Genomic DNA, 27322 nt, shown 5'->3' with positions numbered 1-27322 from the left:
TTAAGTATTTAACAAAAACAGGTGGTGCATAGATGGCAAAAACCAGCAGGTGGTAGATGACTAAAGTTTGAGAAACACTTGTTTTGGGTGCTGATCAGTATGAAATGCTGAACAGGCTTAACTGACCATCCATCATGCTCATTTTCTGCAGATGAGGGTAGAGTCTCTCTCCTGTCCTGTGTCGTATCACAAGGACTAATTTCCTCTCTTGCATATTTTTATAAAAGATTAATGGTTGGTGCTGCAGGGAAATCATATGACGTTGTTTTTATACCCTGTGGTTTGTATTTCTCCCATGCATCATGCTTAATCGCAACTGGAATAAACTGATTCGGAATGAAAGGAAGCTTACCAGATTTTTCTCCCCTTAAATCTTTATTTTAAGTTTTAAAAGTTCACTTAGAACTAGGATCAACTATAATGAAAGGCTACCAACCACTCATACCGAATGTCTTTAATGTTCTAATTATGGCAAAAAAGAACAGACACTTATGTGTACTTAACTTTCAACCAAACTAAAGAGGAAAGGGAAAGATTTCAAAGGAAGTAACACCTTCTTCTCGCTGAATTAGTATACTTCTCTGTATGTTCTATTAAATCTAATGGGTTTAGCAGATGAGACTCTCCATATTTCACTTATAAGACTGAGTGTATCGGGAAAAATAATCTACATTTACCTATGAATAGACTTCATAGGTAATTAAGTCACCTTGTCAAAACAAAGATTTTCTTGCCTCTACTTTACATAATACCATCTGCCCACTGGATTCCCCTTTCATTTCTTACAAAGTATAAACAAAGGTTACTAAACAGGAACTATATTAAAAAACAGCTTAGAACTCCATTCAATCGGTCTTGGGTCTCCAAGGAGTGATTCAAACAAAATAAAAGCAAAATCTCACAAGTGACCCATGTGAAATTAAGGAAGTACTTATGTATTCAGGCATACACATTCACCCACAGATTCATATACTCACCCATACAGTCACATAGATACATACATGTAAAACCTATTCTTTTATAAGCTCCTTAAGCACTCTAAAAATATATTATTTGTCAAAATGCAGTAAATTAAAGGACTTTGGCTAATAATATAAGTTAAAGTGTCGTTTAGAACTTCATTAAAACCCAAACACTGAGGTTAAGGCAACATTTCTCTGAAAATGATTCCACCAAACTCAGCATTTAATGTCCTTCCTCTATGTGATCACTTTCCCTCTGCTGGTTCAGACACCAAGGGGAATTAGTTCTCTAGATACCATGATGCTGATCAGGGCAGCCAAATGGAGAAATTTAAAACATCACCAGCTTTGTTACCATTATCACTAGCCCTTTAGGAAGAAGGGAAAAGGAGTTCTTTCCAGCTTTCAAACTTACCTTTTAATCACTGAAGAAAATTAAGATGTTGTTCCCTTGATAGTATTAAGGGCTTTCAACAAAAATATGATGTAATACTTTTTTTCTTGCTTGACTCCAGCTCCTCTACAATTCCTTTATCACTAGTAATTCTATTCCAGGTTAGCATCACACATTAATACTCACTCAAGGTTCTTACAAGCATGCTCTCTTAGATAGTTCCAAGAATGATACAAAGTATTAGAAATCCATTCACAATGCCATAACAAAGTCATATTTAATCCTATTTTACTTGAGCTCCTCCTGTTCCATTTTAGAGTTTAGAACAAGTAATATGTGCTCCATATGCAATGCAATTTCCATGCCCCATCAGATTCTAGCACACAAGGCAGTTATATCTGTTCCTTTTTTTTTTTTTGTCAAGATTATGCTTGCTATCAGTAAGGGTTTCTAGTTTCATCTCTACACTTGATTGCACTTTTCAATTTTTCTACATTGGTGTATTGCATTAGTATCAAGATATAAAAAGCAATTAAACATTAACTTGCAATCTTAAAGGAAGATATAGTCAAAGAAACTCTTGACAATTTTAAGAAAATCCCAATATTCTTCATGAGTCAATATAAAAATGGAAATCTTATTCTGGTCCGGCATTTTAAAAATAGCTGATCTTAAACATGCAATTGTTTTACTGCATTTTTAGAACACTTAAGTCAGCACATATGCAATGAATTACCATGTTGTTCACACTGTGATGTAAATTAAGAATTATTTTTGATTGATCAATTATTATGATTTCTAGAGCCTTAAGAAGTGACAGCTCTTTTTCAATCCAGATTCAAAGGGTCACTAATTTAAAAAAAGAACTCTAAAACAAATGAAAACGATCTACCCACAACTGTAATTTCAAGTTCACGAAACTGCCATAGAACCATCATCATCAAAGCATGCGCTCACTGATAGGTCCCTCCAGGCCAGCTTCTACAGAGCTATAGGAAAGAACCCCAGCAAAGCTAACCACCTGGCGAGTGTTTATTCTGGGGCCAAATTTACAGTATCCAGACACATGCATTATTTTCTTTATTACAGCAACCTTATATGTAACACTGCCCACATTTTATAGAAAAAAAGCAGTGCTCAGAAATGAGCTTGCCCAAGGTCACGAGGGTAATATGAAAATTAATAAAGGGAAACCTCACTAAAATGGACTTGAGATGCTAGACGGGGAGGCTGGTAGGGAGAGCTGTACCAACCAATATCAACTACCGGAAGAACTGTCAATTACAGAACTCTACAAGAAGAATCACAATGGGAAAATGTGTGTGTTATATCTCCCACAAGAAATCAACTATCCCTGCAACTCAGCCAATGAGAAACCATCATCACCCAGAATTCCTGATTCCCTCTAACAGACTTCACTTCAAAACAACGCCTTCCAAGTTCCTCCTTCTTTTCCATAAAATGATGTTCCTCTCTTTTGTTTTTTGGTCTTTGCCTATGGTTTTTCCATAGCTTGCTTGCCCCAGATTCAAATTCTCAGCTATGTCTAGATAAACCCATCTTTTGCTGGAAAAATGACTGGCAGTTCTACTTTTAAGTAGCAAATGGTGAACTAGAATTCAAAATCTGGTCTGATTCCAGAGTGTGTGACTCTTAGCCAATCTATACACTTACCGGCTTTCCTATAACCCTAGTGTCAGTCACCTTGCTCCATACACTGGTCTTAACGAGTGAACACCCTAGAGCCAGGGACCACATTTTAGCTCTCTATGGATCCTGACCTCTCTAGATTAGGGAGGATTTTGCCCATGCAAAAAGCAAACATATGCCAGCTAGTGGTTTCTCTTTGCTATTATCCCAAGAACTCATACAACATGAAGATTTTTAATAAGCCACAAGCCATAGATCACTCTATATAATCTTTTTTCCTCCCAAATGTTTCAATAAACACCTAGTAATTTTTTGGATAGAAGTTGTAAGTGTCTAGCTAATAAATTCCGAAATCAATGTGTCCGGAAACGTAATATTTCAATCATTCGGCAACAATCATTCTATGAAAAGAATAAAAACTGTCTTCTTTGATTAGAGACTGCCAAAATTGATTGTTCCCAGAGTTTCTCCAAATGTTGAAAAATATATATATATACACACACATATATATATCTAGCACATTTTAAAATGGACTGGAATGTCTCTTTTGGGAGGTGGCAGAACAGCTGTGAAACCAACACTCTGAGGCGTTCAGTTCTCCTGACCCCAGAGAGCTGTCAAATGACTCATTAGGACCAGCAGGAAAAGAGGAAGTGATGAAGCATCAATTAAGAGAATCAGAAGAGCCAAAAAGGCAACAGGGAGTGCCACCCTCAGGAGAGAAGGGGTGGGACACACTCTTTGAGGTTCAAATGGCTATCCAAATAGACAAAGACAGGGTACGAGGCAAAGATGTCCTTGGAGCCCCGTGGCACTCGGTGTGGCAAGGGCAGACGAGCCCTGTACCGGCTACTCTCCCCTGTGAGGCTCTGGGGGACCATTAATCATCATCAGGGGAAGCCTTGTTGTTGCAGCTTCCCACCCCGGGGTATTCAGAGTCCCCAGGGAAAGTGGCATAATGGCAGATCCGTGCTCACAGTGGCCAATCTGCCCCAAGTCTTCCCTTTGCAATTTGCACTGACAATTTCTAATTCAACACTCCCTCCTCCTGTTCACAGCACCCTAATCTACAGGCACTGTGCTTACTTTTTATTTTCAAAATGATAGCAATCTTCTGCTTTGAAGGGTCCCCCCAGTGTCTCTCCCAGGAAGCAAATGCCATACATTTCAGTTTACCATTTAAGTCTGACCATCCCAACATGTCTTCCAAATTCAATGAAAGTACATGTATGCTCATTTTGCCTTACAGAGAAAGACAAAATTTTTTAATAAAATTGTTCTCAAAACCCCCATACTTAAAGGTGTCTAAATATCATGTGTAAAGAAGATGAGTGGCTATAAAACGCATCTTTTTTTTAAAGATTTATTTGAGAGAGCAAGCATGCATGGTGGGGAGGGGCAGAGGGAGAGGGACAAAGAGAATCTCAAGCAGATTCCCCACTGAGTACAGAGCCCTACACGGGGCTTGATCTCAGGACCATGAGATCATGACCTGAGCCAAAATCAAGAGTCGGACACTCAACTGACTGAGACAGCCAGGCGCCCCTAAAATGCATCTTATCTGTACTGTTGTCAAGGGTCTGTGGTTTTGTTTTGTTGTCCTTGCGAAATTACCAAAAATTTACTTTTTTGACCTAATCTTTATCCAAAAAATTTAATGGGGGCACCAGTCACTTCTGATTTATTCTTGATTTTAAAATGCTTTGTGGATGATCTAATTAAGTCTTTTTATTAAGAGATGACCATGAGAGATAAACTTAAAACTTCTGTGGAGCCAGAAGTCCCACAGAAGTACACACTATCAACCTAAGTGAACTTTGATTCATCTGAGCTGGGAATGGGGGGGGGGGGGGAGATGCTCTGCCAAAGAGGTCAGAATGCCGTTTCCAGAGTTTCAGCTGGAAGCTAGCCATTCACCCATCTCCACACCTGAGGCAGGTGCTATGAGCTTTCAGAAATGAGAATGTTAAGTAATTTTTATTTTTATTTACTATTTTTTATTTATGTTTTTATTATTTATTATTTATTTATTATTTCAATTTTTATTTAAAGATTTATTTATACTGGGGAAAAAGAGTGAGAGCACCTGAACAGGGGGAGAGGGAGAGAGAGAATCTCAAGCAGACCCCCCCCACTGAGCATGGAGCCCAAGGTGGGGCCCCATCTCACAACACTGAGATCATGACCTGAGCAGAAATCAAGAGTCGGACACTCAAACAACTGAGTCACCCAGGTGCCCCGAGAATGTCACCTAATGTTTTAAAGGAAATATACAAGCAGGAGTCAGCCTTGTGACATTTAAAACTCAGAAGAAACTTCTAACTCATCACATTTTTTCATCTTTGCCTTTTTATAGATTATAAAAATAATACTCACTTTGGAGAATTCCAACATTACAGAAATGTGACTTCAGAAATTCAAAGTCACCGCCCATAATCCCACCCCACAAAATTGCTATAATAACTATAAAATGTTTATTAGCTCAGAGTATTTTTCCTATGAAAAGACTAATATATATAAATGCCTTTAAAATACACAAATTGCATCATGCCATATGTCCCATTCTTCATCTGTATATTTATCTGGCTGGTGTACAGTGATGTCTGTTAAAAAGATGTTCACTGAAAATCTGTTGTTTTTTTTTAAAAGCTAGTTTTAATAGCAAAATAGTAAGACAACACCACCACCACCAATAAACATAACAAAGTCAATACATCAGTACAGTCAACAGAAGGCAGGGATTTAAGATGGTATATTTGGTTTTAATTGGTCACAATATTAATTCTGGAGAGGATGACTCCCTGAAATTGTCCAGAGTTTTCTCAATAACCCTACAGCAGCACTGTTTTCTTGCTAAAACACGTAACAAGAGGAAAACAGATCTCAAAATTATTTTTGCTGATTTCTATATTTAGCTTTGGCATTAAGTTCTTGTGTCAGATGCTAAAATTTTATTTAAAAAAACAATTCTTCACATTTGTACTTACTAGGAAAATCCCTATTTTATTTTTTTAGGTAAGGGAGACAGTAACGCTCTTCTCTTTTAGAGATGAAGGAACAGAGGCTCAGCACTGAGGACACCAAGACCACAGAGTAAGTAACTGGGTAGAAACTTGACCTTGGGTGTCTTGATCTAAATCTTGGGGCTATCCCCCCATAAGATACAAGGTAAAGAAGAAAAAAGTAACTTGATAGTGGAGAAGTCTGGCAGATAGGATTTGAACCAAGCAGTCCACATTAATGTCACCAATAAAGGGATAAACTGATATCATGTGACTCCCAACAGAATGTGCTGAGAAGCCCACACTATCGCTTCTATGGTACCTTTGCTCAAAATGTACCACCTAAATCAACACTCATGAGCAACAAACGAATCCAACTTGAGAGACACACTACAAAAGACCTGGTTTGTACTCTTCCAAATAGGAGTAGCATGTGAGACAAAAACTTTGTAAGTGCTATCAAGAGATACTAAATAAATATGACAATTAAATAAAACCTGTGATCTGGGATTCTCTCACTATAAAGGACATCATAGGGATTATTAGTGAAATCTGAATAAATTCGGTAGATTAGATAACAGAGCCCCACCAATGCTAACTTCCTGATTTAGATAACTGTGCTGAAGTTATGTAAGAGAACGTCTTGTTGCTAAAAAACACACACACACTGATATATTTAGGAATTAAGAGTAGAGAGTGAAAAGGGTTCAAATAAATATAACAGATGTGGGTATTTGGGGAATCTGGGTAAAGATGATACAGGAATTCATTTATATAGGTCTGAAATTATGTCAAAATAAAAGTTTATCGATTAAAAAAGAATCTTAGGGCACCTGGGTGGCTCAGTTGGTTAAGTGACTGCCTTCGGCTCAGGTCATGATCCTGAAGTCCCGGGATCGAGTCCCACATCAGGCTCCCTGCTCGGCAGGGAGTCTGTTTCTCCCTCTGACCCTCTTCCCTCCCGTGCTCTCTATCTCTCATTCTCTCTCTCTCTCAAATAAATAAATAAAATCTTAAAAAAAAAAAGAATCTTAATAAGAGTGAGTTTTGGTTGTTTTTTTTTAAATAAGTGCTTCATCAGGTGAATTCACAGGCCATTCTACAATTTTTGTTGGTCTCAGAACATTATCTTCTGCCAGTAACAACTGGTGAAACCTCATTTTGTTCTATCAAAGTCTGGCTCTGGAAGGGAAGGTCTTGTTAAACTTGTCAGTCCCGTAAACTAGCCTTATTAGCAATGACAGACTAACTAAACCTATAGCAAACAAAACAGAGTAACTGGTTTACACCAGAGCCACTGAGGTTTCACAGCCCCGGTGACCACAGCGTTGGGCCTTCAAATCCTGACGCTTCCACCAAAAACACTTTTTACTTACAGAAGACTGTACAAAATAATGGTTCTTGGCAACCCCCCACCCCCTTCACTGCACCCTATCACATCTGCTCTCTCAGAGAACAACAGGACATTCCATTTAACCCAGCAACAGTTACAGAAGCACACTTACTACCAAATGGGAGACTCGTACAACGCAGCCAAGAGCTCAGTTCTCCAACTTAAGAAGCCTGAAAACTGGCGAAAAATACAGATACTGTGGGCGGCCTCTACAAAAGTGTAAGAGTTTCAGTGAGTTGTGTCACGTGGTCAGGTACCTGCCATGCCAGCCGTGTGGCTAAAAAAAAAAAAAAAACTGAATCAGGAAAGAAACGGATCCATCAATCACACATGACTCCAAGTGAATTTGCTAGTTTCTTAGCAGGCTTTGGTTTTTCTGTGCTTTTCCTGGCATGAGCATTTCACCCAATGAGGTATTTGCACAACCAGTCAAATGCCTCATATGGTAGTCAACTGAGGAGACAGCGAGATGCTCCCATGCTGGGGAAACCAGCTGGATGGACTTAGGGAGAGATGTATGCTGCCCACATGGGACATCCTGAAGGGATTTTTGAGGGTAATATCAACTATATGTGATTTTTCACCTTTTGGTTTCTCTAAAGCACTTACAATAGAACTGTACAGAATGTGACTGGTCCAGAGTATACTCTAGAGGTTACAGAAAAAAGCATTATATATGTGATGAAACCTGTTTACGTTGGTTAATGCACACTCAGGGGGCATTGGGAAGATCTTTCCAAAGGTTTCAAGCTATTACAAAGAACAAAAGCATAGTTCCTTTAAAAAATCTGGTGGTATTGAGGTATAGGAGCATTGCATTGTCTTCAAAAGGGAGTTCAGAAAGCAGGCGAGGCTCTGAGGCAAAAAAACTAAAACCACTGGGGCATTTATGGTTTAGAATGAGTACAAAAAGTACTATGGAGAAATTAAACTTAGTTTTCTAAATAGGATCTGAGTATATGCAATCAAAGGTGAGGTCGTAAGTTATGAAAAGGGCCTGAGGCAGCTCATAAGTAAGTATAGGAAGAAGACACACACAAAAAAATCAGAAGCAAATACTGAGTAAGTTGGAAGTTGCTGTATCTCAGTGTCAGATATGAGGGAGGGTGGGCACATCCGACTGTCTGTCCTGATCCAGGAAAGATGGGGACAGGAGGTGCCAACAAAAAATGTGGGCTCCCAGATCAGCCATGCTCCAAAGCTGTAACCATGTGGGAAGAGGGGGCCCAGGATTTCTAGCCCAGGACAGCTCAGGCTTTCTTATGAGGCCTTGAGAGCTCTCGGACAGGGAATCCAAGCAGACAGCCAGAAGGGGGGAATGCTGACAACTCTGCTCCTGAAGCAACTCACCTCACATCATAAGGTCTTGGAATAAGATCCATCTCTAATCTAGTGATTCTCCCTGGTACCCCTATCACACCCTGAAGTAGTGCTAGAAATCTGTGGGGGCACTCACTGGCACAATGATTGGGGTGGGGACCAGGGATGCCAGAAGTCCTACAATGCACAGAGTTCCATGCAGTGCACATTTTTTATGCTTCTACTGCAACTTCCACATACCCTGCCAGACCTTCATGAAGGTAAAATAACAGATGTTTTATAATTACCTGAGTGGAGACCCTCACTCGCTTTTACATTTAAACACTAACGGTTCTTTTTTTTTTTTTCAGTTTAAATATATATAAATTGTACACCCTTATTCATAGCAGTATTATTCACAACAGTCAAAAGGTAGGAGTAAACCAAGTGCCTGTCAATGGACGGAGAGATAAACAAAATGTGGTATACGCATCTATACATACAGTGGGATAGTATTTAGCCTTAAAAAGGAAGTAATTCAGACACATCTTCCAATACGAATGAACCTGGATGAATCCCGCTAGATGAAATAAGCCAGACACAAAAAGACAAATACCGTATGATTCCACTTACATGGAGTACCTAGTCAAATGCACAGAAACAGCAAGCAAAATGGGGGGCCTCCAGGAGCTGAGGGTAGAGGGAGTGGGGAGTTGTTTAATGAGTACCGTTCCACTGTAGGAAGATGAAAAAGTTCTGGAGATGGATGGTGGTGATGGCTGCACAACAGTGTGAATGTACTTAATGCCACAGAAAGGTATAATTAAAAATGGTTAAATGTTATGTATATTTTAGCACAATTTTAAAAATACACACACACACACACACACGGAGGTGTGCAAATCACAAGACGACTGTACTTTGCTGTGCCAAAACTGAACCCCACTCTGTTCACCACTGCAGAAAATTGGATCACATGGAGCCAGTGCTCCCAGCGCCTGAGTCCCCAGCACCACCTCCTGCTCTGGTAGCCTTCACAGCTGGGACCTCATGTTGAGTCTACAAGGAGGCGCAAGCCTCTGCAGCATCGTGGGGTCTTCCAGCGTCACTGTGCCCATGCGTTCTCATCCTGATACATGTATTTTAGTATCAAGTACCTTCCTTTTATTTTTCTATTACGGCATATAGAGATCTTACAATTAGGTGTGTATGTATGTAAATATTACTTATAAATTTCATTTCACAACAGGATTGGTGGCACTGAAAAGTATTTGTTATAAAAAAAATGGAAGAGAGTGGGCCTGGCTCTGAGACGGGTGGGGACAACCACTCTGGTCTCGGGGGACAGACAGGCGTGGGAGTAGAGGAACTGAAGACTCTGCAGTAACTACCAGGCTCAGTGAGTCTCTGTGGATTTAATACAAAAGCACCCTTCTGCAAGAATCGAGGTTCTTATAGTGGAAGTCTGGTGGTAGTCTCCCTGAAAAGGAAGAAATATGGTGGAAAACTAGAGAGTGCCCGACTCTCCTTCGTGATGAAACACAGATACACTTAAAATAATCAAATTTATGCCTGGTAATAAACTCCGACAGAGATGAGGTGAACCAGGGTATACATTTTTCAGTCATGGGAATCACTGTGTCCTGTCAAAAGACATCAGGACTTAACTGAGAAGGGCATGGTGTGTCAACTGCAGTGACACATATATTGTTGCTCTATTGTGATCATCCTTCTTTTCCAACTCAACACCGGGACGTGATTAATATTTTACATACTGTCCAAAAGGGGAATGTGACTTACCAGAAACCATCCTCCACATTTCCAATACGGATCCCCCCTTTGCCAAGAGAAAATCCTGCCCAGCTGTAGATTTCTCATTTGCAAAACATAAGAGCAATGAAATTCCATTACTTAGAGAAACTGGCTGTTCCACCAAACCCTTGGCAACGGAAGCTGTAATTATCTTTCTGGACAATAGCCTCAGAAAATGTATTCTTTCTTAAAAAAAAAAAAAAGACAGTAAGTATGCCTTTGAGCTCTTGAGAAAGTGCTCTTGCACAAGCAAATTCCTGTTAGGGAAAATCCACTCCCCCGACCTGGGAAGTACAAAGATGGACCCTAAAACAGGCAGTAAAAAGAGCTCCAAGTTTAAGAACGCTTCAAAAAGTCAATGGGGTGTAACAATATTAATAACGTCCTGAAAACAAAATCAAGTATCCTTTTCATATGTACGCTACCACGATGTACCTGATCCCTCAGAACGGTGATTCTTAGACCCTAACGTGTTCAGTTTGTTTTCCCTGTGAGTTTTAACCATATGTTTTCCCGAGGATATAAACGATCCTAAAGCGTACTGCTTCGCACACTGAGGAATTCATCCAAACAAGAATGGAAAGGCGAGACTTTGTTCTCTGTCTTCCCAGGCTCCCTTCCCCAGGAGAAGCATGCGGCCAAACTCCAGTGGGTTATGTGAACTTCGCTCATGGCTTATCTCATAGAGTTCCCACTCTGTCCGAAGTTTTGAAAGGGACCATGAAAACACTCAAGAAATACAGACGCTCTGCCAATGTGTTTGAACAAGCATCAGCGGCATCAGGGCTGTTTTTCCGGTTCCCCGTCTAATGTGCCCTGTCATGGCTATGGCCCGTGGTGCCGTTCTTGTGGGATGCAACGTATCATCCTGGACTCTCCTATCTAATTCTTCCTCACAGGAGACCCGACAACTTAGTCCATGTATTTACCCATTAAGAGAGCAGTCAAAATGGTCAAAAAACACCAGCAAAAAATAGTCCATTGTGTCCAACTTTGCACCAAGAGCCCATACCAGAAGGCAATGAATAATTCTTTCCCTTTTGGCAAGCTGGAGCATCCTAGGACATTGTGTGACCCTACTGCAATGCGCTGGATGATGGGGTAGAGATCCACCTCCCCCAGAGCAAATCCATAAACCTACTCTATAAAGGCTTAAAATGCTCCGTGAAGAATGAAGAACTTGGGATGATGTGAGTGACTATCCTGAATATCGACCTCTGCCTGCACATCCCTGGACAATCACCTTGTACACCGGACAACAGACAAACCCAGAAGAGAGAACAATGCATCCGTAGCAGTAACTGTGTGCCATGAACTGGGAGGACACGATCAAGCCTCCAGAGCGGACACGATTTTACCCCGGTAACCAACGCGAACACCGACACAATGTGTACAACAGGGGTTGCTCATCTGGTTCTAACTAACATACAACTCTCCAATGGCTTTCACACAAAGCTATAACTGAAGCATACAAAACAGATGCGAGGCTGCGGGAAGACAGCCAAACTGTGAACATGCCACTCATAATCTGGCTTCTCTATATTTAATATAAACAAAAACTTAACACCAAGGCAATCAGCGCTCTCTGTAGTCCCACACAATGGGAGAGTTCTCCTGCCCAACCATCCACCAGCTTAGGCCGACCGAACATCTTGCACCAAACCAGACGAAGACGGGATGGCATTCAACCTATTAAAAGACACTGGCCAGTGTTCACATACCTCAATAATCCTGTCATGAATTTGCAGGCCTCCGTCCTTGGCTGCGGGCCCACTGTCAACTATTTTGGATACAAAGATTCCTTCAGTGGATGATCCATCTTGATTGTCCTTTGGGTTAAAAAAACACACACATGAATGCTAGGCATTAACCTGGTCATGAAAATAAAGCTTACACTCTTAAACTGTAATGGACTCTTGCTCATGTCAAAGTGGCAATGGGGCAAAAGCCCATCTGTTACCCGTAATTTCTGTTTTAATCTAAAATTAACATATACACATGGTAAAATACCTCAAACCATAACCAAAGGGTATAAAATAAGTCCCTGCCACTTCCTACCCATTGTGTTTTCCCCCTCTATATAGCACCTGTTTGCAGTTTACGCATCCTTTCCAAAACATTCTTCATAGATCACTTTCCTAAACATGTATCTGGTCCTTTTTCATGCACACAGATAGTATGTGTGTGCATGGGGTATGCCCTCCCCATCCTGTGCATCTTGCCTCTGTCAAGTTTACAATCTTAGAGATTTTTCACCAGTCGTACTGTCCAGCTTAACTCCCTTAAGCGGCTGAACAGTACCCCAATATCAGGATAATTACCACTGTTTCTAATTGTCGCTCTTGGAGACGATGATGTCTCCACTACCTTCCTATCTGTACTATGAAATACCTTTTGCAGTATGTATCTGAGGCAAATCCCTAGCAATGGAACTGGCAGGTCCAAGGATATGGAGATTTGATGGATGTTGCCACAGTATGCATTGATAGCTCATTAGAGTGTTTTCCCATATCCTTACCAGCTCAGAGTACGATTAAAACCTTTAAATATCCAATAATCTGATTGTGAAAATAGGTGTTTTATGTGCGCTCAGATTTACATCAGAAAAGCTCACCACCACCACCCCAAGCCAAATTGTCATCCGATCTCAAATCCCTTTAGATCTTTCAAAATCTGGACCGAAACTTTCTGGGAAAGGCAACGGCTTGCTGCTCAAACTCCTTCCTTCATTTAAAATCAAAAAGTTCCAACAAGCCCATAAAAAAACCCTCACAGCTTGTTCATGAACTTCTTTCCAAACAGCACTGGGATGAATTCTCTCCAAGTGTGTGGATTACATTTCTAGTGATTAACAGATGGATTTATAAGTTAAAGTATTGTTCCCAAACAAAAGCATTTGAAAAGTAATTTCAGGATCTTCCACAGAAACTCCAAATCCTACCATTATGGTAAATTCTTTGCCATAATGCCATAAGAAGATCTATTTTAATAATAATTTCTGTACATAGAAACACATATAAATTCCATTTGTTAAGAAGTAACCATGAAAATATAAAATCTTTCTCTTTAAATAGAAAAAAAAAAATCCTATATTCTAAAGGGGAAAGGCATAACTTTAAATGTGGTTCGATCTACCCCTTCCAGGGCAAGAGTGATGGCCAAGAGTGAGAAAATGCACATTCCGTACCTCTTCTCTCTCTCCCTCCCTCCCCACCCCTTTCTCTCAAACACACACACACACACACACTCTCTCTCTCTCTGTCTCTCTCTCTCTAATGTTATAAATAGGATTCAAAAGAAACCAAAATCACAACCTAAAATGAGCATTAAGTGTTCTTCCCAACATTTATCCCCCCATGACAAAGACAGGTCTCTAAACTGCCATCTGGATTCTATCAACACTCTCCAAGAGAGGAGGGTCAGCAAGGATGTGGGTGCTGTATTAGATCAGCTATCCTCAAAAGGCAGCCCGCCCAGCACCACGGCACCCTACACCGGCCCACCGCACACTAACCCTTCACTGTCTGAATTTCTCCCTGCCTCCTTTGTCTCTCACAGCTGCGTCACTAATGCACTCATCCCAGGGCATTCGTGGATCTCCCTGCATGCACAGCTCAAATAGGAGTACACGGCTGTGCAACAGCTTCTATTTACTGAGTACATACTAGGTAGGTAGTGAGTACTGTGTCCCATTTCATCCTCACAATAACCACAAACCTTAAGTACTATATTATTATCCATTTCATAGATGAAAAACCTAAGACAGAGAGAGGTTAAGTAACTTGCCCAAGGTCACACAGCTAAAAAGTAGCATAGGTCAGTTTCAAACTGAGGACAGTTCAACTCCCTTACATAAGCTCCATGTGCAATACCGACTCCCACAGAAGTGGGATTGCCACAAAAATCTCAAAAATATACATGAACTCAAAAGTTCCACATTCCAGGCTATGGAATATTCCACTGGACAAACCCAAAGAGCCTCGACCACAAAGGATTTATGAACAATCTTGAGTTCCCTAAGAGGTGATATCAATATATCCAATGAAAAGAGATCCGTGCTTACTCTGAATTAATTGCTTTGCATTTCTTGGCTGGAGAGGAAGAGGGAGATGGGGGAGGGGATTTTGGCTTTGGTCTGTTTTGCAGAATACTACCTCATGCACAAGTAATTTTTCTTAAGAGAGCAACTAAGTTCAAGCAAAAAAACAGAAACAAGCAAAAGCAAATAGCACAATTCAGGTTAAATTAAGACAGTGGTAGGAGGTGGAAACAGAATGCAAAAAAAATACAGAGAGGACAAAATCAAAGAAAGCCAAATCAATTCCATCCTGGATAGCTAGATGTGTCTCTTAAAAGACGTCTCTCTGTTCTTAGTTTGTTTGGCTCCTCTCCTAATACATTTTAAGTCAGAGCTATTTATCAAGGTGAACTAACAAGGCTTGGGATTTGTTGTTTTGCTGGCTTGAGAAAAGGAAAAATAAAAGGGATTGTTTTCATCCCAGGGGTACTTGACAATGAAGTACACTTGCCAAAGGCTGAAGTGAAAGGTCTGATACACCAGACTGGATGCTGTTTCTTTAGGGATATAAGAATTAATGAATGAATGGTGTGATATTGCTAAGAGCAGTGCATCATGCAATGAAAAGCCTTATGTCAGCGCCCCCACCCCGGGTTGGGCCTATGTCACAACCCAACCAAGCGTCTAACACAAGAATTCCTTGGGAAACACACACGTCATGTGTATTGCATTCTACTTCCAGTACTAACAATGAGTGTGCATTGTTGCTCATCTTGGCTTTTTAGCACGTTCTCAATGACCTGCCAGATTTCCAGGCAACAGTTCAGAATACATTTAGGGTTCATTATGCGATTTCTGCTAATCAGGACAAGTTTTAAAAAAAAAAAAACCACTATTGCAACCACATGCATATGGAATTAAACTTTCCTCCAGGGGACATGCATATAGTTCTTGCAAAAAGACCACATGAACTGAGAATGCTTACGAAAGCTACAAAATTCACTCTGGCTTGCACTTCAATCAGCTTTTTAAAGGAGAAAGAAAATAACCTAAAACATGTACTTTGATAAGCACAAGTAAGAACCATATTTCAATGAGGCTGAGAGTGTCCTTTTGCTCCCGGGGAGGGACGTAAAACAAACACATAGTAAGTTCTCCAACCATCACCAAGACATAGGCATGCCTCTCCATTTCAAGCATTTTTCTTTTTTTTTTTTTTAAAGATTTTATTTATTTATTTGTCAGAGAGAGAGCACAAGCAGGGAGAATGGCAGGCAGAGGGAGAAGCAGGCTCCCCGCTGAGCAAGGAGCGCAATGTGGGGCTCGATCCCAGGACCCTGGAATCATGACCTGAGCCAAAGGCAGATGCTCAATGCTCAGCCACCCAGGCATCCCATTTCAAGCATTTTCAAACATTGGGCTCCTTTTTCCTATATACACTCTGGCGAGGCAGAGAAGGGACCTTCCTGGTTTGGGTTCTTTTGGCCGTGGAAGTTTCTGAAACATCTAACAGTGAGGTGCACTTTGGTTTGTTGAAGTCATTTCTTAAAACTGGTAACAGTGGGTGGGGAGAGGAGATTTAACGATTATGAAGCCAAACGAGGGACAGCCTCTGTTACTCAAGCTCATCGGCAAGGCAAAGCACGTTCTACAACACGTTCTCGAGGGTAAGCTGGGGAACACAGACCAGGGCCAGTCCTGTTGTTTCCTGGGACCAACTACGCAGACATCCGAGTCCCAATCTGCTCCCTCATCCCTCCCCTTTGCTGGAGCGCGTTCCCTGACACCCCCACTGCCCCCTGCCCAGTAGCCAGAACACAAGCAGAGCAGCACCACGACATGCTGCCTGGTTGCTCAGCCAACTGGCAAAGAAAGAAAGAAAAAAGGTACCAACGGGACCACGTCTTAAGAATTTCCGTGAGACGACGAAACAAACCACTGTGTGTGCCCATCCCTGGGGCTCAGTAAAGTGGGGGTGCCCCCTGCCCCCACCCCTTCCTTCTCATAGTTTAATCTCATTGTCTGAAGGGTTCTCTTCTGTAGCTAAGTTTAGGGCAGATAATGCATCAGTCCATCACTTAATGACCGTGCATTGCTTATAACTAAGCTGTCATTTCTTATAATAGAACACGTATGTTTTTGAAACCGTGCCTTTGGCCAAAAGCGAGGGGAACTCAACATACTCCTCCTCATGCTAACTCTCCCATCTTCTTCAGGTCTCTTTCTGATCACCTCCTGCCCACCCCTTGACTCCAGTGACGCTGTACTCTTGGCAGCTCCCCCAAATGCCCACTCTGGGGCTGTTCCAGGCTTTGCGTGGGCTTCCTTGGGTCTGTTCACTTTCTTCTAGCTCAGTGCTCTCCAAAGGTGGACACGTGTGATGCAGGGCATTGGGACGATGAAAGGACATAAGAGAAATTGTATTTATCATGTTTTAATTTCATCATTTAAAATGCTCCATTTTGCATGTAACTTTTTTTTTTAAGATTTTTTTATTTACTTGAGAGAGAGAGAGAGTATGAGAGAGAGAGCACGAGAGGGGGGAGGGTCAGAGGGAGAAGCAGACTCCCCACTGAGCAGGGAGCCTGATGTGGGACTCGATCCCAGGACTCCAGGATCATGACCTGAGCCGAAGGCAGTCGCTTAACCAACTGAGCCACCCAGGCGCCCTGCATGTAACTTTTATAAGCCATGTAGTATTAGTTCAGCCGCAAATATATAACTTAAGAGCTAACTACATAAGCTCATTTTTTTATTTTTTACAGTTAAGAGTGCTTAACGAAACATATCATATATGGACCTCTGATCTAGCAAACTCCTACTCATCCTTCAGAATGCAGCTTAAATCGCCCTGCCCCAGGACAACTCCTCCCAAAGGGTGAGCCAGACCCAGGCACAGAGTTTAGTCACATCTGGTTGCCTGACATCTTCTTATCCTTTAGGATTCAGCTTAATATTTCCTCCTGTCTTTCCTGATCACCCTGACCAGTGATGCCCCTTGCTCCTTGGTACCTACCATCTGCCATCCTGCTATTTTTCTTCCTGCATCACACGTCCCCCAATCTGTAACTGTGACATTTACTTGTTTCTTGCCTGATGCCCCCATAGGGACATAAACTCAATGACCACAAGGACCCAGGCTCCCTGGCCTCCACAGTGTCTCCCAGCTCCTACCAAACAGCCCCTATGCAATATTATTTGTTGAATGAGTGAATCCGATTCTCCTTTCCTTTCCTTTGACTACTACTTTCCTTTTAAGGTAACCAACGAGGAAATGATCTGCAGAAGACACGAGCAAGAGGTGATGCCCACTCAGATAAGCCCCGTATGGAAGGCGTGATCCTGCAACGCGCCCTTTGCCACGTCCTATCCCCAGGGCCCTTTCTGCAGACATTTTCCTCCCCATTCAACTGACTGGTCTGAATTTGGCCTCTTCTTCCCGGAGGAGGAGCTAATCATGCATAGGGTGGACAAAAGAGCTGCAGTGGGAGAAAAAGCAAAGGGATGCGACAGCCCACAAATTAGGGAATGGTCCCTGACTAATGAAGAGCTGACAGAACGGAGCTCCAGCTCAGACTTCCGGTCCCAGAGCCCACGCTCCAGCTCAGTTACCCAGTTCCAAGTGCACACATCTCCCACAACTTTCTTCTGCTCTGCTGCTACACCACCAGACATGCTCCCCCAAGACCTAAACAGTTTAGATAAGCTGTTGTTATTAACTAGGACAATGCTATTTTAGTAGACCACAACTAAATAAAAATCCCCGAGGGTGAAGATGTTAGATAAACAATGAACTCTCTAATTACAGAGAGCAGAATGAGGTGAGCAAGGTTTCCTACCCCTCACGGGTCCCCCCCCCCAAACCTTGACCCCTCTTCCCACTGCAGCAGGGCAAGGAAAAACACGTTTTAGTAATTAACATACCACACACGGCCGGCCACCAATAATATTGAATCCCAGGGAACCAGAGTCCCGATGGAGGACAAGAGTCAGACTTTTGGTTTCTTCACCCTGTGAGGAACAAATGAGTTCAAAATTTTATTTACCAACAGGGAATCGATGGTTGCAATTTTCTTTGTATCTAAGTGGACTCATGGACTCAGGTCATCCTTCACACTCCTCTGTCTCTTGGGCAGTTTAAGCAAGGAAACTTTTAGGGCCCCAGCTGAAATGGTGTCCTGGGCTGAGGAGGTTACAGATATTTCTAGGCCCCGCCTAACCCTGCAGTGCTCACGTAAGAATGTCCGGCGATGTCCAGACATGCCTAATGAACATGGTCTATCAATGACTCGGTGGTCGTCTGCAAACGCATCTCTCCTTTGACGGCCCACCCCGGCCGGCTGTCTAGACAGCTACTTTCTGTTTGTTCTTCAACCAATCTCAACAGCAGCATTCACGTTCTGTCACGGAAGGTTCCAGGAGCAGCGCTCTCGGAAGTCTGAGTGCATGGACGGCCTGTCAATAGTCATCTGTGTCTGGCAGGCTTGAGGGGGAAGCAGTCCGTGAAAAGTCCGACGCAAATGTGGAGGGGAAACAGAAAGATCTTGCATCTCACTGAAAGGGGGAGCGGGGCCCTTTCACAAAGTAATGACTGTCCAGGCCATAGGAGATGCCAGGCTGTTTAACAGAAAACACTCTGTTCAAAGGAGGCTGGTCAGTGTGAACCCCTTTAAAACCCACAAGTCCAAGTCCCCCAGGCAGCTCGCACAGGCCGTGTTCAACAGCCGAAAGGGACAGAGATGCCACGACACCTTAACTAACACTCTCAAGTTAACAGACAGGTGAGTAAAAATAGGTTTAGGCTTCTATGTACACGGTCACTAAACAAGCTTTGACGTACACACTCAGCTCACGGAGATACCTCTGAAGTGTTTCCGTGATCGGAATGATGCACCAAACTTCACAAATACGGACTGCAGATACTTGTAAAAGCTTCATTTGCGGTTTCTGCTTAAACGTGGTATTACTTTTTTAAGATTTTATTTATTTATTTGAGAGAGAGAGAGAGCAGGGTCAGAGGGAGAAGCAGACTTCCCACTGATCAGGGAGCCTGATGTGGGACTCGATCCTGGGACTCCAGGATCATGACCTGAGCCGAATGCAGTCGCTTAACCAACTGGGCCACCCAGGCACCCCTAAACATGGTATTACTTAAATGCTGCATTTTTAGAATATATGAAATACTCCCATTAACCAACACTAACAGCTCATCACAAAATAGATTTAATTCTGATGTTGACTGCTTCCTGATCAAACCTTTGCCTCCTCCTTTTCCTGTGGAAATAAATGACCACATTTGAAGGGCACAAATGCAAGGATCTGACCCAGTCACACTGGCAAGGGAAACCATGCTTTCGAAATGACAGGCAGTGCCAATGGCTTTTCTGAAGCTCCATTTACTGCTAGTTGTCAATGCAAAACTCTGGCGGCAGAACTGTGCCCAACAGAACCAAAGGAAAAAAATTAATGCATATAGATGACTAATGGGCCTCAATATGTAAAATTATCTCCATGCTTAAAGTTTTTAGTAACCACAATTGTTTCTCATGACCACTTAGTGTACAGAATTAAAAATATTTGAATTTTTAATTTCAAAAATGTTACATAAGTCTAAGCATCAATTGTTAAAGCTCTATAAAAACAAAAAATGGCAATTTTTCATTAGAAAAAGACAGTCTTGGGGCGCCTGGTTGGCTCAGTCAGTTAAGCATCTGCCTTCAGCTGAGGTCATGATCCCTGGGTACTGGGAATGAGTCCTGCATTGGGCTCCCTGCTCAGTGGGGAGCCTGTTTCTCCCTCTGCGAGCCGCTCCCCCTGCTTGTGCTCTGTGTCAAAGAAATAAATAAAATCTTAAAAACAAAGAAAGAAAAGGACAGTCTTTAATGAAAGAACTAGGTGTCCTCTAAGAACAATGCAACAAAATATTCATTTCCACAGGCTCACTTACATCATATGTAAAATAGAGTATTTTAATTTAAAGAGAACCAGTCTCTATCAAGCTACTGTACCTAACCAACACCAGCAAAGCCTCTATAATAACAACTTACTGATTTTTCAAAAAATATTTCCACTCCACAGCATCACCATCCAGAGCATCTGTCAATGCTATCGATGTAATTAATTTTTCCTGCACTAGTTAACAGGCAACAACTGTCCCTGCTCTAACAGAATAAACACTCAGGATCAACCTGATAGTTCTGAAATGTAAATGGGAGGATTCACTAACTGAAAGAGTTTAAATCTCTCTGCCTTGGGAAAGGAAAATCTTGGTAAGTCCATTTCTTGCCTTGCTATGTTAGAGGGGTGAAAAAGTTAGAAATACATTGGAATTTGAGTGAGTTATCACACATAGCCTACATTTCTGGCTTTCATAATTAATGATAGAAACTACACAGTTACACGGTAATCCAAGGCAGATGGCTCCAGTCTGACAATCTCAAATGATGCAGGGAAGAGAACACAAAATCACATTTTTTAAGGCTAGTTTTAAATCTACTGTGTGATAACCATTCTTTCTAAAAATGAAAGAAAAAGAAATCTTATTATCCTGCATTAACAATGATAACAGTCAACATTTACTGGCTGCTTACTACGTGCCAGAAATGATATTAAACATGTAACTGCTTTATTTTCTTTAATAAATCCCACCCATCTCATCAACTGGCATGATTACCGCCCTCATGATACAGGAGGGAAGAGCTAGTAAGAGTTGATGTCAAGCTGGGATTTAGACCCATGCTCTCTGATTCTAGACCCCAATTACTCTTCCCTACCACTCCCTTTTCATGTGGAATGTAAAAAAGAATGCCATGCAGCATAGCAGTATCTTAGGTCCTTCTCAAGATGGTTCAGTTGTTAGAGTTCCAAAAAGTTCCATAAAGGAACTCATGATAGGAAGTCTTACCCAGGAAACCAATGTCGGAACAAAACTCCAACTGTTCACTGAACGATTTCTCTCCTGAAGACCCAACCTGAGATGCCCAGACACCTAAGTCTGCACCTAGCCTCAGAGATCTCTCTCCAGGGAGAAGTGAGACAATGCCTGAGACACGCCATTCCTCAGCCGAACAGCTATTTGCAAACACGTACTGGAACAATCAGGTTGACAGTCTACGCTTCCTTGCCAGTTGCAATCACTGGGGAGAAAAGAAGGGGTGTTCTTATTTCTACAAGCATCTTGACGAAGTCTGCAATCCAGGAGGGTTACAACAGGCTTTAGGTGCCATTGCCTATTTTAGGACTGGGCCAACACATGGAAGATTTACCACACAATGCTGGGAGCAATAACAGGAGAAGAGAAAAGCTCTGTCGGGGTTGAATTCCTTTCATTTCTCCATCTAACTTTTCCTCAGACACCATGAACTTGATTCTGGCTTTTCCTTTCCATTCCTCTCCCCTCAAAGCAACCTTAACTACTCTAATTTCTAATTCTTCAGAAAAAAAACCTGAATAGAGAATTTATACACTGGACTTTTGCACAGCACATTTAACATGTTAACTTTAATTCCTGCTTAATCATCTAACCCGTTCCTGAGCTGAAAATGCATCAGGATAAAGGGCATTTAAATAGTTCTCATTCAGTGATGCTCCACCAATTAGAGACATATAAATGGCACCAGGGCAAAGGTTCGCATCGATGCTTTGCTGACTTTTCACAGAGATGGTGTTAATGAGCGGCTCTTTCATCTAAAGGAAAATTTAACCAGTATTGATCTGTTTTGGTAGTTTATCATAATCTATGCTTTGAAATCTTCGCAATGGCCTGATGAAGCAAAACAAAGAAGGGAAAGAGCTCTATTTCAGATAAACAACGGATTATCTAGAACATCAGCTTTTTGAAGCAGGCATTGTATTCATGCTTTACACCTGAGAAACTGAGGTTCCAAGAAATGCAGACATTTGCTTAAGATCACACAGCTGCAAGGAAGGCGAGCCAGGAATCAAGGTCCACGGGACTTCAACGTCCATGCTCTTTGTGCTCTGCGGGTACATTCTGGCACTGTATTCTAAAATCCCTTTGCCTCCTAAGACTGAGCCTTCGCATTAAAATGTCATGAAGGATTAGGCATCTAATTAGTTTTGTAATTAGAATTTTAAGCAAGGTTTCTTTGGACTGTGTAATAATAGTGGCAAAAATTAAGAGTATCTATTATACCATGAAGGGTGTCATAAGAGTATTATGACCCCGACAGGAACAAGGTAATGGTTAAGATCTTGGACTTCAGAGTCAGCACCCGAGTTGAGTTTCCTCATCCACAGAATGGGGATAATAATGGTTTCTCCTCACCTCACAGGGTTATTATGAAGTATGAATGAGACAGACAATCGCTGACAAGGGCCTCAGCACAGTGCCTGACCAACAGAAGTGCTCAAAACACAAACAGGGCACAGGGTGTGGTGGACACTCCTGTAGCTCAGCACTGAGGCCCGTGGTGCTATTTAACCACAGAAATGACTCTGCCACAAAATCCAAGCAATAAAAAAATTGTCTAATCCCAAATTAACTTAGTCTATCTAAAGCAAGTTTGGGAGATCGGGGCCCTGAAGTTAAGCAAAATGGGATAATGCTACATCCACCACACCATCTGGCCATCTGATGGGAGCTCCCCCCATGTACATGTTCACCCCCCCCGCCCCCGCCAAAGTCTGGAGAAAGAGTGGCACATTCTAGGAGGGATGGTTACATGCCAATAGACAGTTCTTATTCTGGAAATGGTAGCAGGAGACAAGTAAAGACCACAATGGGGAGCAGCTCAGCTTGAACCTTCAGTGTAGCAGAGCTAGGACAGGTTAATGATACTGACATGCTGGGATATGGGGACGAGGGAGGGGAAATCAGACAAATGACAAACCCAAGCCTGAGGCAGGTGGCCATGGGAACAAAGAGGATCGGGGAACAGGCGCCGGCTCACAACAGGATAAGAGCAATAGTGAGTCCAAGAATCTGTGGACTTGGATAGGGGGAGCAAAGCTGGCAGAAGCTGGGAAATGGGGAGCTAAGGGTGTCTGGGGATTGCCGAGACACTGGACTGCTCCACGTTCTACCGGATTAGTGAGTCGTGATGGGCCCGGAAGAAAAGGTGAAGAGTAGAGGACAATCAACAACCACAAAAATGGAGCGGAGATGGCACCTCCTTGGCAGCTTTCCTTAGTGCTGTCCCTCTTTTACTGCTCTTCCCCAATGGCATGTGTCTCTTCCCTTCAGGAGACAAGAGCTGGCTGGCAGATGGAAAAGGAAAATTCTGGAGTCCAGTGACAGCATGGTCTCCTTGGGGTGGGGCTGGAAGCTCCCCAGCCTCCACCCCAGAACCCAGCTTGCTAGCAGGGCCCCTACTGCAGTGTAGGGTCTCCGTGGGAGGCGCTTAGGTCTTTAGGATTGAGAAAGAACAGAGATCTGTCGGCCTTGAGGAAGGAGATATGGGCCACCAAGCCCTAAATAACGGCATGAACAGTCCACAGTACTTATACCAGTAAGTCACAAGCAGAAATGGAAGCTCAACGCACAGGAACGAATAGGTGATTGCACTGAAAATAAGCTTTGCTATCATATTCGAACAAGTAGCTACGGGATCAAAATTTAATTTCAACTCAAGGTCTAAGTGGACAAGAATTTGGGGGTAAAATAAAAGTCACAGTGGAAAAGGCAAAAATCAAATGTACTTTGTCAAAGTCTCCTTACATAGTGGCTGGGGTTTGTTTTTTTGCTTTGTTTTTTTCTGTTGTATTTGTTTTTTTTAAATGTCCAGGAACATGAACTGTCCTCTACAGGCAAGGCCTTTTTCCTTCTAGTATGGCTCTGTCACCGTGTTCCTCCCAACACTCTGGCCTCAGAAGCTTGGATGCGTGCCATCTCCTAATCTGTGTGGTGGTGGCCCCCGGAGCCCATCCATGCCACTGTCAATGTGGATTCTTTCTAAACACTCCTTTCCACCCAAAAATGGGTTTTCCCCAATTACTGCTGTTGTGGGACTCACAGCCGAGAACTGGCTGGACTGGAAAGCTGCCCCGCGGGTTCTGAGAACTGCAATTGACTGACCGCTAGTCTGTGTATCTAGGGTGACATGACACCTCTCAGCCCCAGATTATGCAAAGCTCTCCGAGAGTCGCGCAGCTGGGAAACAGCCCTGTCTGTGGACCAGTGACAAGAAAGCGCAAAAATGTGCAGCGGAGGGGGCTGGGACACCAGTAGGCAGAGCTGGCTGCCTGACTATACAGAAGAGAGGAGGGTCTCTTCACTCCCCACACTAAATGTTTTTGTCCTCTTTGTCATTCAAACTAGGTTTCTAATGGTGAAGATGGCTTGGGCCAACCGCCTCCCAAGAATTCAACCTCCAGGTCTAAAGGAGGGATATTCTTGGAGGAAGAACAGCCCAGGAAACTGTTGGAGCCTCAAACTGAAGGCAGTCACGGGGTTGACGCAAATGAACTGAAAATGGTTGAGACAGTCAATGAAAGTATTAGTGGTATGTATCCGTCACCAGGATAGGTGGAGTGAAGCTTTTCCGGAGTCATTCTATCTCCAGAATAGTATATATAAATAAACTCATCCATAAGCCCAACAAGTTATTTTTGAGAAACAGTGTAAGAGAAGTATTCCCTAGGCCAAAAACTATGTATGTATTTTTCAGTCTGCAGCTATGTTTAAATAATCTGAGAAATCCCGAAATACTTCTCCACTCCCATGAGTTTCATTTCCAGTTTGTTCCCCTAATTTTTATCATCAACTCATCTCTTTCCCGGTGACCTTCCACAAGCAATGCTTCACCAAGAAACAAGCAAGAACAAACCTTACTTAAAGTGCTACAGCACTTGCACATTTCCACTTGATGGACTATAGGGTAGTTCCAGGCTGTGAAATGCCAACATTCCATCCATGGCCCACCCCGAAGCATTTTCCTCCCGGAATCAGAACACAGGCAAAGGCTACCCAGCTATAACACTGTAAGTTCTTGCTTACAGGAAGGCAGGAGCTCTGACCGGCCCACCTCTCCTGAGCCTTGCTAGTTTTGGTGAGACAGACAGAAATACACCTAACGATCCCTTAACCTTCATGTTATTCCCGAGCTTTGACCCCTCCTTCTCATCACAGCCCAGAGCTGCTACCCTGACAGTGCCACTGACCTGGATCTTCCTCTTTCACCCAGTCCCCACCGCTGGAACTGGTCACTCAGGGCAGTACGAGGCTCACAACGAAACTGTGACCCTCTGAGCAAGAGCCTCCTTCCATCTTCTCCGTTACACCACTTCAAATCTCTAATATTTCTTCCGCACTGTATTTAAAAAAGATCTATAGAACCTACAGGTGCCAGGCACTTAATAGATGTTCAATAAATGCTTGTTAAATCTTACTGTGCACTTGACCTACATCATCTGGTTTAATCCCAAAACCAACTCTATCAGCCCGCATATTATCCCGTTTTAGAGATGAGATAAGATAATTAAGGCTTACAGGAGGTTACAAGAGGCCTCCCAGAGGCCCTCAACAATGACACAGAGGGAACACATGAACCCTATTATCACTGACTCCAGGGTCTAGATACTAACCACATACCAAGCACCAACTCAATTCAGTGTACTCTGAAGCCTGCCTGTTTACACAAGGCCTGCATCCAACCCTGACCCACAACCCAAAAGGACTGTATCATCCTCCTGATCTGGGTACAGCAGAGACACGGGACACCTGACAACAGCTTCTAGAAAAATTCTAAGGGAGAGAGGTAACTCTCTGCCCAGGCCTCATTTCTGCATACCCACTGCCCACAACAGTTCATCCCTCCCCATTCCTGGGGAAGAAGCCTCTGCTGGGCTCGCTCACACACAGGCTGCATGGTTGTCTCTGTCCCCAGGTTCCTTGCGAATATATATATATATGGAATGGAATGGGAGAGAAAGATGGATGCTTGTGTCCATCTGTTAGTTATTTTCAAGACTAATCATTATGTTATACCACTTACCTTTTTTATTGGAATAGGCTTATTAGAACACCATTAGTTCGGGGGGGGACAGAAGCTAATCCATAGCAAGAAAGCTTGAGTGAACAAAGAATAGTAAGACTTGTGCCATGTTTTCAAAGACTCAAGAGGGTGACTGATTAATCCCGTGGGTTAAAGCTTATTCAAGTTGACCTCTGTGTCCAGGAGTGCCTATCATGGTGCTTGGCACACTGTATATTAGAATGTGAGGAGCTAAACTGCAAGAATACATAAGGAAGGATTGCATTTTCTTCCTACCATCAGCCACTTTTTAAATTACTAGCAAGAAAATTAGAGAAATGAGTTACTATTCCACCCAGGATACCATCTCTTTAATTCTCTGTTTTGTTGAAATCTCTTTCATAGGATCTGTATTATGTTCATGTGTTCTACACCAGAACTATGAAAATGGGAATTATGGCATGAGAAGAACATACTTCATCAGCATGGACCAGAAGTCATCAGACCAACTAAATGGAGCCAAAGGAAGGTGCTGGGGGATTAATTTTCCAAGCCTCTGTCTCTCCATCTGTAATATGGAAGGTAATGGTTTGGGGGTACCTACCTCACAGGGTCTTTCTGAGGCTGAATTAAATGATGTGCCTACACCTCCAATTAACATAGTGTTTGCATATATAATAACAGTCCTCTGGAAACATGTATGAGACCTCACAGAAACACTGCCTCAGGATAAAATGCTTTTCTTATTATGGTAATGGTGTATAAGCCTGGAGTCAGGTGCTGGGTTCAAATCCCAGTCTTATCCTTAGAATCTGTGTAACTTTTGGCTTTAACCTAGCTTTTATCTAATCTGTTTTAT

General features: G+C 42.4%; 1 protein-coding gene across 1 annotated transcript in view; it reads right to left on the bottom strand.

Annotated features, from left to right (window-relative positions):
• Positions 1 to 27322, bottom strand: part of PDZRN3 (PDZ domain containing ring finger 3) — a 240091-nt gene that overhangs the window by 206565 nt on the left and 6204 nt on the right. The window contains exons 2-3 of the mRNA XM_028101784.1: positions 18455 to 18541; positions 12234 to 12341 (exon numbers count right to left, since the gene is read on the bottom strand). Of these exons, the coding sequence (XP_027957585.1) occupies positions 12234 to 12341; positions 18455 to 18541 (195 nt within the window). The remainder of the gene's footprint in view (positions 1 to 12233; positions 12342 to 18454; positions 18542 to 27322) is intronic.

This window comes from Eumetopias jubatus, unplaced genomic scaffold (genome assembly GCF_037043125.1).
Source record: "Eumetopias jubatus isolate StellerSeaLion01/CBP00866 unplaced genomic scaffold, mEumJub1_p1.0 scaffold_1, whole genome shotgun sequence".
NCBI classification, from domain to species: domain Eukaryota; kingdom Metazoa; phylum Chordata; class Mammalia; order Carnivora; family Otariidae; genus Eumetopias; species Eumetopias jubatus.
This window is presented reverse-complemented; position numbering and strand designations above follow the sequence as displayed.